Raw genomic sequence first — 17,952 nt, 5'->3', positions numbered from 1 at the left:
CTTTTGGCAAGTCTTGAGCCAAAAAATGCTCTGATAAAAGTGATCTAGTTGCCTGTGAGCTGGCAAGAAGTGCGCTACAGAGCAGATCCTTTTCACCTCTGAAGATGCCAGCCACAGTTGTTGGTGAAACATCAGGATATCAGACAGTTAAAGAATGGCCTACTAGCTTGGAAGCTCATCACCAGTGGTACAAGGTAAGTTTATCAGAGCACACCCCAAAATGTACAGTATATCTAACATAACATTGGATTGATGCTGGCTATGAAAGCCTGCATCAGTATATTAGTTTGTACCACTTCAACCATTGTGTATGTAGTATTGCTGTTCGCTGACTGTTAATTTCTTCTGTATCAGCTTAGATAAGGAGATACTTAGATTCAGGAGCAAAAATTACTGATCGTTGAAACATTGTGTGGTGATTTCTTTCCCTTTCATTTATTAGTGTTGTTGCCAAGTAAATCATGTTGGAAATACTGCCTCTGGCACCAAATGCCTTCCTTTCTGTCATACATCTGTTGGAAGGCCAAATTTAGGATGTTATAAATAGCTCAAGATCACCCTGGGTAATTTAGTGAAACAGTTGGCTGGATTTTGCTGTATGTAAACTGAATCTGTTGTAGAAAAGTTGCAACTACAGTTTTCAAGGTATGTTCCTTAAATATAAATTTTTAAAGGCACTCGTTTCATAAATCGCAGCTGTTTGTGGGTTTTACACATTTTAAATGAGGAAAAACAGCTTGTGAACAGTTTGTTTTTGTTTTGATTTGGTCCTTCCAGGAAATATTAATGGTATTTCAAAGCATGATTAAATTTTAAAATATTAACCTGATGTGCTTTAGGAATGGTGACACTTCAGCTCATTACTTTTTTTGTGCATAATTCATGGGAAATGCCACATTTCCGATAAAAAGTCCCTAATTTACTATACTCATTAAAAATAAATTAGATTTGTTTGTGTTTCTTTATATTTGGAAACAAAATTTGTTAATTAGTAAGAAATAACATTTCTTCATGGCATAACTCATATAAAATATTTTTCATAAATGAAGGCATAAGATTAAAGCAGATTGATTGTAGGCTATCAGATAAACAAATATGAAAATAAATATGAAATAAGATTTTTAAGCATCCGAAATTATATAATGATTATATTTTATAAATTCATAAGATATGGTTATATATTTTACAAATGTGCTCAAGTTGTGGGGTTGACGGGTTTTTACATTGTGGATTTTAATTTTGTAAGCTGCCCAGAGTCACTGTGTGCGAGTTGGGTGGCCATAAAAATGTGTTTAATAAATAAATAAGTTCTTCCTTGTTTGTCTTTACACATTTATAAAGCCTTGCCCACCTTTAGCTCCTCCAGGGATGCTGAGACAACAAATCACAGAATTCCTAGCTGGCATGAACAAAGACTAAGGATTATTGTAAACCGCCCAGAGTCCCTCTTTTGGGGGAGATGGGCGGTAGCAAAATTTGAATAATAAATAAATAAATTTTGGGAATCTCTCTGAACGGACTCAGCTGAAGGACACCATACAAGGGAAGGCTGATTTAAAGGCTAATCAAACATTTAAAGGCTAATCAAACATTGCATAGGCCTGGGCCAATGTAAAATCAAATGCTGGAGTGGGGCTTCAATCCCCTCATCCCTCCAGGTCATTTTCCAGTAATTTAAAACTGAGATAGGACCATGCAGAACTGTGAGAATCACCATGTGCTTGGCTAGTCCATATTAGACAGATAGACTCAACTATTGCACTGACAGTATGAGTAAAGCCCTACATTCTTGATCTTTGAAGAAGACAGAAGAAAATACGGAATATGTTTGGTAGCAGTGATGTTCCTAACCTAACCATGGTTCAATCTACTCTTTCTGGGTTCACATGATACATCATAAATTAACTAGATGAACTGGTTTTGCAAAACATCTTAGCCTAACATGGGGATGACTACTTTGTGATTCAGTGTGTTGTGTACACAGAGCTGGCAGTATCATTTAAATCCCTCTGAAACACAAAAAAGTCTGATTCCTGCAAGATACACCATAGTGCAGTTGATTTGCTTTTGGTTCAATGTATTGTGTGAACCCAACCACTTGCAGTATTTTCAGTAAAACAATGAGTTTAAAAGCCATGGGCTAGAACAATGTATATAAATTGATTACTTTAATTCTGAAGCAACACAGAAATGAGCTAAATAGGTAATTTTTGCTGCAAACAATACATGTGTAAAACATTTAACACTTCAGTGCTTATAAGTATTTTTTTAAATCTTCTTAGAATGTCAGACTTTCTGCAATTTGATGTAGATTTTTACCAGTCAAACTACATTGCTGACAATCAAGAAGAAAGCTCCAATGGGCCTGAAGATTCTGGAAGTATTTACGGTGGTAAAAAGTGAGAATATATGTGATTTGATTTTAGCATGGCATTTAATCTGCAACAAAATACAGTTGGTAATCTGTAACATTAAACCTAGTTATTTTCACAGATGAATACTTTACAGTACTTATTTCATTCTTAAAGGAAGAAATCAAGACAAACAGCCCAGTATTTAGGACCTTGTGTGCTTTATCAGCTGACTGCCCTAATAAAATGATGTAGCCCATTTACCTTAAAAAGAGGGATAGGAAATATAGAAATATAGAATGAAGTCTCTGTCTGTTGGTCCTTCTCCCTCACTTGGGCAGATAGATAATGCTTAAAAGATAGAAACAGCGCTGTTGGTGGACACTAATTTATTCATGAATTAATACTTGGTTGGTTCCTGCTACATCATATTTTAATTGTCCTTATTTTGTCATTCCTTAAAATAGCAAGGGCAGGTTTGCAAAGGTGCTAGAAGAGGCTGTGAGGAGCCAGACTGCATATGTGTCTCTTGGGAGGGGGGCAAATGACATTGCACGCCTTGTGACATGTAAATGTCTGATGATGCCATGATACATGTGATATCATTGTAGCTTGTACTGGACAGCTATGCCAGTTTGTCTTCTGGTAAGTAAGCATTTTGTGATGGCCATGCCTACCATGGCTGTCATTTTACGAATGGGAAAGCCCTCTCATGACAGGTACTTGTGCAAAGGCTATCATGTGTTCTGAAAAATGTAAAATCCATCCTTACCTAAAATGTTTGCTTCTCCTTGATCTAGAAAATGCAGAATTTTAAACATAAATAAAGCTGAAACAAAGTATGAAAAGGAATTGAATTCAAATACCATATGTGCATGAAAGCATAAAAGGCTGACTCTCAAAAGGGAAGCAAACTACATTTCATACATTGCCATTCCAGTTTTCCTAAAATATAAGGCTTTAGCACAAATTGTAGATTATGTTGCTAAGTAGCTTGAGGAGAAAACTTGAGATCTTGAAGGTCTAACCTTTGCATTCCATACATGTTATCTATGGCTTTTGTTATTACTGTGCTCATATTTGATACCTGTATTGTCATATCAGTTAACATTTAATTTTAAATATAAAATATTTTTATAATATCTTTTTTTATTCAACAGTTCTTCCTTAATCCACAGATGGCCAGGTTTCAAATTACTTGATCTAGGAGGACTCTGATATATTATAATCATGGTTTGTGTAGTAGATAGGAAAATAAAGAAGTGTGGTATCCATAAATCAACAGACAGACTTTCCCATCTTCAGTGTATTTTATTTTGGCAGGGATATATTTATTTATTTATTTGACTTCTATAGCCGCCCATCTCAGCAAGTGACTGTCCTTATTTTGTCATTCCTCAATGACAAAGTATATACTTTGTCAGTATATAGTAAAGGTAAAGGTTTCCCTTGACATTAAGTCCAGTCATGTCCGACTCTAGGGGGCGGTGCTCATCTCCGTTTCAAAGCCAAAGAGCTGGCGTTTGTCCGTAGACACTTCCATGATCATGTGGCTGGCATGACTAAACGGAATGCCGTTACCTATTAATTTACTCACATTTGCATGTTTTCGAACTGCTAGGTCGGCAGGAGCTGGGACTAGCAACGGGAGCTCACCCTGTCACGCGGATTCGAACCGCCGACCTTCCGATCGGCAAGCTCAGCAGCTCAATGACAAAGTATATACAGCACTAAGTATATACTTAGTACTGTTGCCATTGTTCTCCATGAAGTACCTCCACTGGCACACTGGGACTGTTTTTGTATATTAGGAGTCTCAAATTATTTAGGAAGGAGAATATCTCTGAAGATATCTGCCCATTCCAGCAGGCTGGATAGGGTGGGTGTGCTCCAGGTCCCCTCCCTTAAAGCTCGCCAAGGAAGCACACCTTCTCAGTAGCCCTGAGGAACACCCACCCTCCTGAGATTCAGCAGGCCCCCACCTTTCTAGACTTCTGGAAAGCTTGAAAAGTTTATTCTTCCCCCAAGTATTGGGATCAGGTGACACTGGAGCCCAGTAACTTTTGTTATTATGATTCGGTAGTGTTGCTTAAGGGTGCCAGGCACTATTTTTATTTTTAGGGATGTTGGTTTTTTATTGCTTTTATACTTGTTTTTATTGTTGCTGCTGTGAGCCATCCAGAGTTATGGAATATAAGAAGGGTAGCCATATACATTTTCTAAATAAATACAATCCCAATCACCTTAAAAAGATTCTCACCACTAGCTGCTCAACATGATTCCTTCACAATCCCCTTATCACAATGGTTTGCAGAAAAATCATGTGGAGATGCCTCCCACCCTCTTATTGGTAAGGATAAGCAGGATCAGTGTATGTTTTGGGCAGTAAGATTCTATGAAATAGTACCAGATATTGGGGAAGTTGTTATAGCAGTTTTCAGTTATCTTAATTATGGAAGGGATATAGAACAATGAATGCTAATGTAGACATGCTGGCATGCATACAGTCTAAAGCTGTGCTTCCCAAACCTGAGTAAATTACCCAAAATTGGGTAAAAGTGGTTTTTCTTTGGGTAACAACACACGAACCATTTATTTTGACTTAAAGTGTTTTCCCTACATTGGGTAAAAAGGACTTTCTGATAAGTGGCTTTGGGTAAAGAAGGCAAAAGTTTGGGAAGCACTGGTCTAAAGAAACCTCCACTGAACATGTCTCTTCATTCCAGCAATGCCTTTCTTTTTAATGCTTTCTGTCCCAGACTCTGGACAGGTGCTTTGCCACAATCCGATGCCTATGCTTCTCAGCCACTTGAGGGCCAAATCTTTCAACCAGCAGATGCTTCGCAGTTTCCATCCAACAATACTTATTTTGACAATTTTGATGAAGAGCCATCTTTGCTTGAAGGTACAAAATCAAAACCCTTAATTATACAGTTTTTATGTTCTGGTAGATCTGGGTAAAGCAGAAACCATGAATACGCCTCATAGATTCTGTGCTACCAAATAATTCACTTATTTTCCCCTTGCTCCCCAACACATCCCCCATAATATTTAATGTTCAATCATACTATGAATTCTATAAAATACATATTCACGGAATTATTTAGAAAATCTTCCCTTTGCTAAACTTTTACCTGAAGATAGAAATATGTATTTCTTTGATGTATCTCACCTTTCCTCCAGGAGTTCAAGATCATAGAATCACAGAATGGTAGACTTGAAAGGGAGTACAAGGATCATCTAACCTAAAATTAATCTGCTCAAGATGGCATACAGGGTAGTCCTTCCTCCTAATTTTTCCCATAGTAGAAACATCTTTGTGATGTCGATTGGGCTAGAGAGAGTGACTGGGCCAAAGCCACCCAGTTAGCTTTCATGGTTAAGGGTGCAACAGAAGTTGGGTCTTTTTATTGTCAGTCCAACATCTTAACCTCTACAACATACCAGCTCTCATTTCCATGGAATGTGCACAGTTCTGACTTTCCAGCATGAGAAGCCCACAAGATCACTAAATGATCTTCTACACCTGCATATTTGTTTGGAGACAAGCTGCAAAGAAGTTGTAACTAGCCTGATCTTAACACAGTCAAAAGTCAAGGTAAAATATGTTTAAAATGAAAGTTCAGTCTGAAGCTGCCACATCAGAAAAGGTAGGGGAAAATCCATTTAATTTGTTGTCTTGCATTTGTAACACAGAAACATGTTTATGTTTGAAATGACAGCACCACCATTTGCATGGAAAATAAAGTCATTAAGTCATATTTATGGGACATACATCATACACTTTACTACCTCTAGATGACAGCATCTCAATAAATTTTGCATTCAGATTTCATAACATTGCCTTTCCCTCTGTATTTATATTGCATAATCAGATATCCTGCTAAGATACCTATAATTAATAAACACTTCTTATAATCTTGTTTACATATTTTGTAATAAATTTTCATAGGTTTTTTTAATGGTCGATTATTCCAAAACTTGAAAAAGTTCCTGTGAGTCTCAGTGAATCTAGTTTACTATAAAACCACTATGTCTGATATTTCAGAGAGAGGAAAATCCCATATACAAAATCTCTAGTTGAGATATTTAGGGTGCAATCATATACTCATTCACTTAAGAGTAACTTTCCTTTAATGATGTTGACTTATTTACAAGTAAAAAGACATGGAAATTGCACTATTTATTTTATGATATCTCAGAAGTGTTTTGTCATCTGTACCATTTTTATTTCTATGAATCTAGGAGAGAAAATAGAGTTAATATCTCAGTACATTTAGCTGAAACCTTATCCTTAGAGCAATCTCCTTGAAGAAAATTGAGTAGTATGTGTGGTCACAGCAATTTTAGCCTCACAAACTTTGCTTACACTCTAAGCAAAATAAATATTAACTGGATTTACAAATCATGCTTAACTATGTTAATTTCTCATCTATCTCATTGTAATGATCCCTAGAAAGCATTCTTGGTTGTTAAATATAAATTTATCTTGAGGATAAAGATAAATTATGAATTTGAAGTCTAGGATTGATTTGCATTTTAAGAGGCCTTCCTACTTCTATTCTTCATTCAATTTTAAGAGAATTTATAAGCTACGAATCCATTAAGATTCTCACTGCATAAATTGCAGTTGCTTGTTGGGAAGCATCAGTTTTCACAATTTTCAAGCTCCACACTGGATATTTGTTTTAGCTTCTGTTATAGGCTCAGCTTTTGGGGAGGGGGATCAACTTGAAAGTTAGTATTTGATGAGCCCAAAAGCTTTGCAGATCATAGAATGTCATTCAGTGATTGGCTCCAATACCTGCATTTAACCCTGCAAGGTATAGATGTGAAACGTTGGATCACAGGTGTCGTTTTGATCCCTTTGCTCATGAGAAGGTTGCATTAGGGGACACTTATGCAGGGAGTACACTGGGCCTTTCATAATACTGCTGTCTTTGATCAACCTAGTTCCCTCGAAGTGGTTTTTTTTAAATGTCTGTACAGCTAAAAACTGAATTTGATTTTGCCTGGATCGACTTAACATTTATCATTTTGACTCGTTTTGCCGTTGCTTTCTTTGAAATGTAATATTAGTTAAAGGTTTTGGAGCAATTACTTGAGTTCCTAAGTCAGGAACTTACCTGCATAAGAAGCTGAAGGAGGGATGAAATTAACATTAACTGTGGGATCTTTGGAATGATGAGCTTGAACATCCTGTTTTTGTAAACCATAGACAGATTATTAAAGAAAACCTGTAGAACTTACCTTTTTTTATCCTAAAATGCAGTTAATACAACATGGAAATTTGATTTATGTATATTGGTTACCTGGGAACCTACATTAAGATTATATAGTTTATTGCTCCATTTCCTGTAAGGCCTCAGAAAATGACATCTCTATCAAGTTTGAGGACTTATCCTAGAAACTACACTCAAGCCGTGATTCCCATCCTCCAACCAATCTCTCTACATCTTCAGAACCAGCACCACCAGCTTCAGGCAGGAACCCTTTAAAAATAGATGCCTTTTTAGCCAGAAGAGAGCTGAAGTCTAATTTCAAACTGAGTTAACTTTTTGCAAAAACATCTGAGGCTGCTCTTGCATGGTAGCATCCAATCTGAGTAACAACTTTAGTAAGTCCCTTTTCTAAGCGTGAATTCTAGTTTGTGCTTTATTCTTGATTGAGGCTGAACAGGCTGTCCTGCTGATATTTGGATTCCAGCCTCAATCCCATCTTGTATGGCTCACTCACTCACCAAACTAAAAGTCAAGTCTCTTTATTTCAGTCATCAACTAGCAAAACAAAGCTGTGAAAAATAGGATTACAGCTGTCCCATTGAAATAACAGTGTAAGCTACTTTATATACTATAAAAATTGACTAATTTTTTAAAAATTGCTAAAACAAACTATGAAACCACAATACCACCACAACTGAAATTATAAATTTAAGATTTTAAACCCAAGAGCATGAAAATTTGTAAAGTTTAGGTAAAACTATACAGTGATGAGTTAGAATAATAAAAGGAGTTAAGGTAAAATATAAAATCATTTATCACTAAAAATCTAGAAATAAGCTATGTTTAATGTTACAATTCTGCCTAAAGGGATTATAATGGTGTAGTATAGAGTAGAAGAAGAGATCAAGAGAAGGTGGCAAGAATATACAGAAGACCTGTATAGGAAGGATAACAATATCGGGGATAGCTTTGACGGTGTGGTCGGTGAGCTAGAGCCAGACATCCTGAAGAGTGAGGTTGAGTGGGCCTTAAGAAGCATTGCTAATAACAAGGCAGCAGGAGACGACGGCATCCCAGCTGAATTGTTCAAAATCTTGCGAGATGATGCTGTCAAGGTGATGCATGCCATATGCCAGCAAATTTGGAAAACACAAGAATGGCCATCAGATTGGAAAAAATCAACTTATATCCCCATACCAAAAAAGGGAAACACTAAAGAATGTTCAAACTACTGAACAGTGGGACTTATTTCACATGCCAGTAAGGTAATGCTGAAGATCCTGCAAGGTGGACTCCAGCAATTCATGGAGCAAGAATTGCCAGATGTACAAGCTGAGTTTAGAAAAGGCAGAGGAACTAGGGACCAAATTGCCAATATCCGATAATGGATATTGGTAAGACCGAGTGGCTGTGGGTTAATGGCTCTTCTGTATCCGGGACTTTGTCATCTCTGGTTCTGGATGGGGTTACACTGCCCCAGACAGACCCGGTGCATAATCTGGGGGTCCTCCTGGACTCACATCTCCTGCTGAAAGAGCAGGTGGCAGCTGTGGCCAGGAGACCCTTTGCGCAGCTATGTGCTGTGCGCCAGTTACGTCCCTTCCTGGATTGGGAGGCCCTTCAAACAGTCACTCGTGCCCTTGTTATCTCTCATATAGACTATTGCAATGTGCTCTACATGGGGCTACCCTTGAAAAGTATCCGGAAGCTTCAGCTGGTCCAGAATGCAGCCGCACAAGCTGTTTTTGGTGCCCCCAGAAGGGCACATGTAACACTGCTGCTACGTGAGCTGCATTGGGTACCAGTTTGCTTCTAGATCCAATTCAAGGTGTTGGTTATCACCTTTAAAGCCTACATGGCATGGGGCCAGGCTACCTGAGGGACCGCCTCTTCCCCATTACATCAGCCCATCCCACCCAATCGTGCAGAGAGGTCATGCTGTGGACCCCGTCTGTAAGAGAGTTCCGTTTGGCAAGGTCCAGGAGGCGGGCCTTCTCTGTAGCAGCTCCCGCCCTGTGGAACATGCTGCCCCCGGAGGTGAGACTGGCCCCATCACTCCTGGCCTTCTGGAGGAGTCTAAAGACCTGGCTCTGCTGCCTCACCTGGGGCAGAGAGGGGAGTAGATCTACATGGGAATGGCTGGTACCTTAAACCTCTCCTCCCACGTATGGACTGTATCAGATTCTTCTGCCACTTGGACATTTTTACTTTTTTACCCTTATTTTATATTTATTTATTAAGAGTAATTTTATATTTACATACTGTATTTATATTGCATGTTTGTTGTTTTAATTGATTATTTTACTGTAAACCGCCCAGAGTCCCCCGACGGGAGGAGACGAGCAGGGACAAATTAATTAATTAAATAAATAAATAAATAAAAAGCCAGGGAGTTTCAGAAAAACATCTATTTCTGTTTTATTGACTATTCTAAAGCCTTTGACTGTGTGGACCATAACAAATTGTGGCAAGTTCTTGGTGGCACGGGGATACCAAGTCATCTTGTCTGCCTCCTGAGGAATCTGTATAGGGAACAAGTGGCAATGGTAAGAACAGGCCACGGAACAACGGACTGGTTTAAGATTGGGAAAGGAGTACGGCAGGGCTGTATACTCTCACCCTACCTATTCAACTTGTACGCAGAACACATCATGCGACATGCTGGGCTTGAGGAATCCAAGGCTGGAGTTAAAATCGCTGGAAGAAACATTAACAATCTCAGATATGCAGATGATACCACTTTGATGGCTGAAAGCAAAGAGGAACTGAGGAGCCTTATGATGAAGGTGAAAGAAGAAAGTGCAAAAGCTGGCTTGCAGCTAAACCTCAAAAAAACCAAGATTATGGCAACCAGCTTGATTGATAACTGGCAAATAGAGGGAGAAAACGTAGAAGCAGTGAAAGACTTTGTATTCCTAGGTGCAAGATTACTGCAGACGCTGACTGCAGTCAGGAAATCAGAAGACATTTAATTCTTGGGAGGATTGCAATGACAAATCTCAATAAAATAGTCAAGAGCAGAGACATCACACTGACAACAAAGGCCCGCATAGTTAAAGCAATGGTGTTCCCTGTAGTAACATATGGCTGCGAGAGCTGGACCATAAGGAAGGCTGAGCGAAGGAAGATCGATGCTTTTGAACTGTGGTGTTGGAGGAACATTCTGAGAGTGCCTTGGACTGCAAGAAGATCAAACCAGTCCATGCTCCAGGAAATAAAGCCAGACTGCTCTCTTGAGGAAATGATATTAAAGGCAAAACTGAAGTACTTTGGCCACATAATGAGAAGACAGGATACCCTGGAGAAGATGCTGATGCTGGGGAAAGTGGAAGGCAAAAGGAAGAGGGGCCGACCAAGGGCAAGATGATACCAGCTTGGTATCATTCATGTTTTTAAAGTTATTAATTGTTCACTTTATAAAGACATGTGTGTGTGTGTGTGTGTGTTTTATAAATCAAAGCATACCATAGCTGGCCTGGAAAAATCCAGGTGGCCACAAAAATGCAGCAAAGAAACATTGAGAATGGTAACTTTTTGCTGACATCTCATGGTTGTTCAGATTTATACCCAGCTCCGCTGTTGTAGTCCTATAGTTTATCATTTTTGTATAGTTTTCCCTTTCCTAATTTGACATGGATTTCACTCTCATAATTTAGTAACACACTCCTCCCAGCTGCAGTCCAAATTAAGTTGTGCTATATCCTATGGGTCATTAGAACATCCACAGCCAACTGATGTTTTCTTCTTTGGTCTCTCAAGGTCTTTGATGAACCATTGCCCAAAGGTTTTCCCTTAGATAATGAACCCTTTTCTGTTTTCTGTTGCAGAGCTAGGGATCAACTTCAATCATATCTGGCAAAAAACATTAACAGTGCTGAACCCAATGAAGCCTGCTGAAGCCAGCATTATGAACGAGACAGATCTGACTGGACCTTTGGTTTTCTGCTTGGCCCTTGGGGCAACATGGCTCCTGGTATGTTAGACTTACCAGCTCTGAGGCTGCTTATCTGTCAGTCATTGACTCCAATATTACAGTCAGCTTGAGATATTTACAAAAATGTGTAGGTTATTTAAAAACCACATCAGGGGAATTCCTTCCTTCTTTGCCCTCAGCTTTGCTAGCTGAAACAATTAATCTTGGAATTTATTGAAAGTAGTATTCTGTGACATCATTAACTTTCAAAAGGGAATTTGATTTAAATTAAAATAGGTGTAAAGGACTGTGGATTTGTAAACTGAGGAGGACTGGGATTTAATTTTGAGGCAGTGCCTACAATCTGAAAAGTTAAGTGGGATGCAATTTTTATATTTTCAGTCTCTTCCAACACTGGTTCTCACCCACTATGCTCTTCTACGTGACCAACAGCAGGATAGCAGGGATTAAAGTTTTGTATTAAAATATCATTAAAGCAGTCATGAGCTCTGTTTTATTATCTCATAGATGAAAGATCAGAAAACTTGGGTAGTTGGTGTATTAATATATTGGGAGAGAACATGTCCAACACTTCAAAAAAAAAGTTACAAACTGTTGACATTATGGGTCAGTACCTGGCAATATTTATCAGCAACCCAAGAAAGGCTGTGACATCTTTGCTATACTTTAGTTTGATTCAGGACTGAGGACTTTTCCACATGAGAGTGACTGTCTGAGGGTTAGATCATGAATTATTACTCTTGGAAAAAAATTAAGTATGTTCTTGTTTACATAACTGCTGAGAGTCACTCAACTGCAGCAATCTAAAAATCCCCCAAAATAAATAAACTCAGATGCCTAAAGCTTCAATTCAGTGGATTTTTCTTCACAGCCTATTCCTGCCCCCACTTAAAACAAGGCTCTAATGAAACTAAAGGAGATAAAACCAATTTGACTGGATCTGTTCCAGCTTCACCTTCTTTTTTTTCTAACGCCCTCCGTCTCTTGCATCGAGCGGTATATCAAAGCAAGTTTTCATTTAGCCACTATCTTGCCTTCTTCTGCCGCTGGCATAGCAATTTGTTAATCTTAGATTAAGCTGCTAAATTTTGCTTTGTCAATTAATCAAACATGCTGGAACAAACAAGTTAAAATATTGGCTGGTTATTGGTGGCATTGTGTTATGTACAGCATCTGTAGAAAATATTGTGGATCAAATGTCTCTGCCCAAATTGAAAATGCTAAATCTATTGAAAACCTTTAATGACTGCAGAGGAAGTAGATAGTAATCTGTTCCACTAATGGTGTTGTACACCAATAACATGCCAGCAGCAAAATTGGTAGCACTGGAAATATGAGTGTTGGGAAAAGTTGTTTCCGGTGAATTTTTTTTCAGGCTTAAAAAAGTCCTTCCTATTTTCATGGCAGCCTCTGGATTAAAATCTTGTGGCAATGAGTTTGCGATCTTAGCACTGTAATGCTATAAATGTGTATGCAATAGAAAAGCTGTTCTGAGGACTGGAGATCATACCAATTTGAGGAAGGGAAGGGAAGGGAAGGGAAGGGAAGGGAAGGGAAGGGAAGGGAAGGGAAGGGATTGCTTGACTGTTGATCACTACCTTTTATACCTCATTAAATAATATTTTGCATAGATGATGATGATGATGATTGAGAGAAGAGCATAAGAAAAGCTTATATTCTCTTAGTAAGTTATCAATCGTAAGGAAGAGCTTATGACAACTTACGAGTTTTCTTGTATGTTTCTCTATATCCTCCTTTATCTTTCAATCTTGCTGACTAATCAGTCCTACTTTCTTCCTCAGAATGAAGTCTAGCAGTGTGTGTGTGTGTGTGTGTGTGTGTACACACACACAGTATATATAGTATACATTCCCTTAATAGCATAGATAATGTTTGACTTACCGTGTTTAATGAGCTGTGAGCTTTAAAAGACTGTACTTCTGTTGCTCAGATCCGTATTTTTCCTTATACTGAAGAATATGAGAGCCTCTCTTCTCTAACCCAACTGCCAATGGACAGTGACATGCTCTCCGCTTCACTCATTTCTGCAGGCAGGAAAAGTCCATTTTGGCTATGTTTATGGCATCAGTGTTATTGGCTGCATAGCAATCCATGCTTTGTTGAATCTGATGAGCATTGTAGGTGTTTCCCGTGGATGTGTAGCAAGTGTGCTAGGCTACAGCCTGTTGCCCATGGTGATCTTATCCACCTGTGCAGTATTTTTCTCCCTACAGTAAGTATCCTCTGAAATGTTGTAAATGGAATGAAGGGGCATTCATGTGTGCTTTGTTGAAACAAATGAGATAGGTGTGAGCTTGAAATCTTGCTTTGCTAGAACTACTATATTTGGCTCAGCATCCAGAACATTATATCAAGAGCATCTGGATTCCAGTTGTTCCCATTGCCTTTCCCCAGCACACAATATATTATCTCGGTAAAGGTTTCTGTTTAGCTTACACAGATAATAAGTAGATCCATGTAACCAACTGCTGTAAAATATTCCTTAAATATTCCTACTCCCTAAGATGATTGTTCCAGTTGAAGCCAAGTCCCAGCTGGGAGCAGTTCCTGATGCCCAAAGGGGAACTTATAATTCTACCATATGGATCCTTCAAAACTATCTCTTGCTGGAACCTACTGTAAATTGGTAATAAAAAATCAGAAAGACTAAGAACTTTAGTTGAAAGGTGTAAACTTTTGTGAACTGTAGCTCACTTCATAATATCCACAGAGTGGCTAAATGCATGTAGGAGCTAAGTTGTTCAGTATCTTTTCCCCTCCATTCTTCCTTCAGTTTTCCTGCCGATTTCCACAGAACAACTCTTCTCCACCAGAAACATTCCTGGCAGATTATTCTGGAAGTAGACACCTTTGGATTGTTGTTGTTGTTTTTCAAAAGAAGACTTTTGTTTCATGAGTGCATAGACTTCTGATACAATGATTCCCTAGTGGCACTTTTCATGCAGCTGCTGTTTTGCTACAAAAAAATTCAGACACCAAATCTCATTGACCAATAATGGTCCTTTTGGTGGCATTTCTCAAATAAGGATAACCTCTAGGGAAGCCAGTCACCTTCTTCCAGCCAGCCAGCCAATAAGGGATCACATAAGATATGAGTGCCTCCTCCTCCTCCCTCTCACCTCATACAGCATTTTTTTCTAGTGCTTTGAAAGGCTACAGTGAATTATCATGAGGGGCAGCTATAAAGCCACCATTCTGCACAACTTTAAAAGGTCCAAGAGTTCCCACAGATGGCAAACTGTCCTCCTCCAACCTCATGTGACGGCCGCAAAGCTATCTTCCCAGTGATTGCTGCTGCCCTGCAGATGAGCTGGAAGTTAGTTAGCCCAGTTGTTTATGAGAAACAATGGTGTGGGAACTTGAGTGTAGCACTGCTTTGGCATTAGTGCAAAAGAGCCCTGTGGGTGTGTCCCGAGTATGTAAAACCGCTATTTATTTGACTCTTACTTATCATGTTTGTATACCACCAAATCTCAAGACTCATGGCAGCTGGCAACATATTAAAATACAAAACAATAAAGTGTAATAAAACATGAATGACACCATGCTTAGTAATAACAATGACGACAATAACCAAGTAATAAAAAATGGACACCCAAGTAGCGACAACCACAATCATTCCGCAAACACTATCTTAAAAAGCTTAGACTCTAAAGCTTCCAGAAGGCCGTCAGCAAGGTAGCCAACTTGATGATGGAGGCACCATGATGGAAAAGCGGCCCTTCCTGGCCTCAGCCACTGAGCCACTACCTGCTGCTTCATCTTTTACACCTGCAAGTTCTGAAGTGCTTTTCATCCCCATGTGCTTCACTCCTCTCTCTCTTTGTTCCGATGTGGTATTGTCTTTGCTGCTAACCCCAGGCGCTCACTAGCAAAAGTCTTGAGAGAATGTCCTTCTGTTTCTATTAATCAATGACCTGTACTGTTCATGCTCTTTCAGAGGGATCCCTGGCACTCTGGTAGCTCTGATCTTTGTTGGATGGTGCAGCCTCTCAGCCTCCAAGATCTTCACTTCCACTTTGGCTATGGAAGGGCAGCAGGTTTTGGTTGCTTATCCTTGTGGTTTACTCTATGGGCTTTTTGCCCTTATAACTGTTTTCTGAGCTTTGCTATCATAGCAGGTGGCTGTATTCTTTCTCTATTGTATAACCAGTTGCAAAACTAAAAACTATCTTCAAACTTCAAAGGTTGAAATTACCTGGGACGTGGGGATGCTCATCTGTCTGCTTCATAATACTTGCTGTAACTTCTGTATATCTGTGGGTTGTCACTCTGTTTTTGTGGTCTTGTTCCCAAAAGACCAGTAAAGCTTCATTTGCAGTGAAATACATTGATTGCTATGAATCACATGACTGTCTTACCCAACCAAGCTGATGTGTGATCAACATCTTCTTCATTTAGGACAAGGCTTTGGATTTGTTTCATGCAAACATTTTATATGATTGTTGTCCTAGTTCAGATCTAATATCAATAATCCCTAGATTTCAGGAAGGAAGGGAGGAAATCACTGAGAATGTCAATCTAACCCATAGGAGGAATGTTACATAAAGACATGCAAAGTAAGTCTTTCCCATGTCTAAAGGTGTAGTGACCTTCTGCTCTGGAGTCCTTGGTGCTCTCTGAGCCTTGTTGTTTTCTTGCAGGCGTTTCATTGCCAGACTAGGCAACATCTTCAGTGCGAAGAGGGAGTGGGCCTTGCTCTCAGTTTATATACCGTGGCTTGCCCTGCTTGTGTTGGTGGGGGTGTTGTTCTCTCCTTGGGAGTTCCTTGATTGGGCTGCTGTTTGCTGCTTGGTTGATTGCCTGAGTTAATAGTTCCTTGATTAGGGCGTATTGTGCTGTTTGATGGTTCATCTGGTGTTAATCCTAGTGTTGAGAACAGCAAGGACTCCACAGTTCAACCCTGAGCTACAATATTCACTTCGATTGGGACCTTCTGCTCATTCTGTATTTATTGCCCCTAATGGTCAATAGGCTTAGAGGTGAAGAAAACTAGGGCATAAAAACTTGAATTCTAGCAAAATATGGAAGTACCATACATTGGGAAGACATCAGGTTGCAGAAAGTTGTTCAAAGCCATGACTGGGAACTTTTTTTTTTTTTAGGGCAATGACATAGGTCATTTATATATAGCCCATCAGCGCATAGTTGTGCCAGGATTTCACTGTAGGAGGGACTTCTCAGAAGTAATCCCAAATGGATGTGGAGTAAGATTGTAATTACCAAGCCAGTTCTGAACTGGGCTGGGAATTCATGTATCCCTTATCTTAAACTACTGTAATTTATTTTTCTCTGAGATCACAAAAGGACAGGATGTGAATAAAATACCATAAAAGGTTAATTTTATTTATTTATTTATATTTCAAATTTCATCACAGTCCATCTCACTCAAGATGATTAAGTAATTAGCTGCTTTACTGCTAAATTAGTTACTGTATCAGTTAAAAAATGAGTTAACCAAAAGCTTTATTTATTTATGGGATTCATCTATCACTTCAGTCCAGTTGGATTCCAGGAGCTGCACAGATATTAATGATAAGATAGAGTAAGTAAGGGACGCGGTGGCGCTGCGGGTTAAACCGCTGAGCTGTCGATCGGAAGGTCGGCGGTTCGAAACCGTGCGGCGGGGTGAGCTCCCGTTGCTCGTCCCAGCTTCTGCACACCAAGCAGTTCGAAAACATGCAAATGTGAGTAGATTAATTGGTACCGCTTCGGCGGGAAGGTAACGGCGTTCCGTGAGTCATGCTGGCCACATGACCCGGAAGTGTCTATGACAACGCCGGCTCCAAGGCTTTGAAACGGAGATGAGCACCGCCCCCTAGAGTCGGACACGATTGGACTTTACGTCAAGGGAAACCTTTACCTTTACCTTAGAGTAAGAATAAGAATAAGAATGTAATATACTACATAGGCTTGGAAACCTCCATAGTTGTTTGCTATTATATAAACTTTCCTTCTACAAAAACCTGCTGAAATGTCATATTTATGTCAACCTTTTCCAAATGTTCCAGTTTATATAAAATTGCCAGCCCACAGTAGGAAGGTTGACAGTCATGCTAAGCCAGGTTTAACCATTCATTATTGGATGGAGTTCATGAATGCACTAAGCCATTAAACAAGGTATATAAACTGGAGTGGCTGGGTTCATATATTGTACTAAGCTAGAACGAGAGGGAGATGGTTTTGACCTCGTATGTTACAGGAAGCCAATCAATTTAAGGACAGGGAGATTGAATGGTTCATGGGAAGAATTATAGCAGAAAAAGTAGCAACAGTCTAAATGCTTGTATATAAGTCTAGCTTCTGAGTGGCACGCACTGAGTATATATGGGTAGCATGAATGGAGCAAATCTGGAGTCAGGGAATGATCACAAAAAGGGTACCGCATGCAAAAGAGAAAAAGACCTATATCAATTTCTGTAGC

At 39.2% G+C, this 17,952-nt stretch overlaps 1 protein-coding gene across 1 annotated transcript; it reads left to right on the top strand.

Moving 5' to 3' along the window:
* The first annotated feature begins 2,283 nt into the window (after positions 1 to 2,283).
* On the top strand, positions 2,284 to 15,684 carry YIPF7 (Yip1 domain family member 7). Its single transcript, XM_063309929.1, has 5 exons — positions 2,284 to 2,399; positions 5,111 to 5,256; positions 11,401 to 11,546; positions 13,559 to 13,740; positions 15,469 to 15,684. Exons 1-5 carry the CDS (start codon positions 2,284 to 2,286, stop codon positions 15,629 to 15,631), a joined length of 753 nt encoding a protein of 250 aa, XP_063165999.1. The 3' UTR covers positions 15,632 to 15,684.
* Positions 15,685 to 17,952: the final 2,268 nt, after the last annotated feature.

Source organism: Candoia aspera, chromosome 8, assembly GCF_035149785.1.
Source record: "Candoia aspera isolate rCanAsp1 chromosome 8, rCanAsp1.hap2, whole genome shotgun sequence".
In the NCBI taxonomy this organism is placed as follows: Eukaryota; Metazoa; Chordata; class Lepidosauria; order Squamata; family Boidae; genus Candoia; species Candoia aspera.
Note: the sequence above shows the minus strand (reverse complement) of the source record. Positions and strands in the feature narration are given on the sequence as shown.

Bases quoted from the DNA above. Each gene is read 5' to 3' on its own strand.
- YIPF7 (XM_063309929.1), top strand. From the start codon at position 2,284: ATGTCAGACTTTCTGCAATTTGATGTAGATTTTTACCAGTCAAACTAC. The intron at 2,400-5,110 runs GTGAGAATATAT...TTTCTGTCCCAG, and splicing joins AGTATTTACGGTGGTAAAAA to ACTCTGGACAGGTGCTTTGC. The intron at 11,547-13,558 runs GTATGTTAGACT...TCATTTCTGCAG, and splicing joins TTGGGGCAACATGGCTCCTG to GCAGGAAAAGTCCATTTTGG.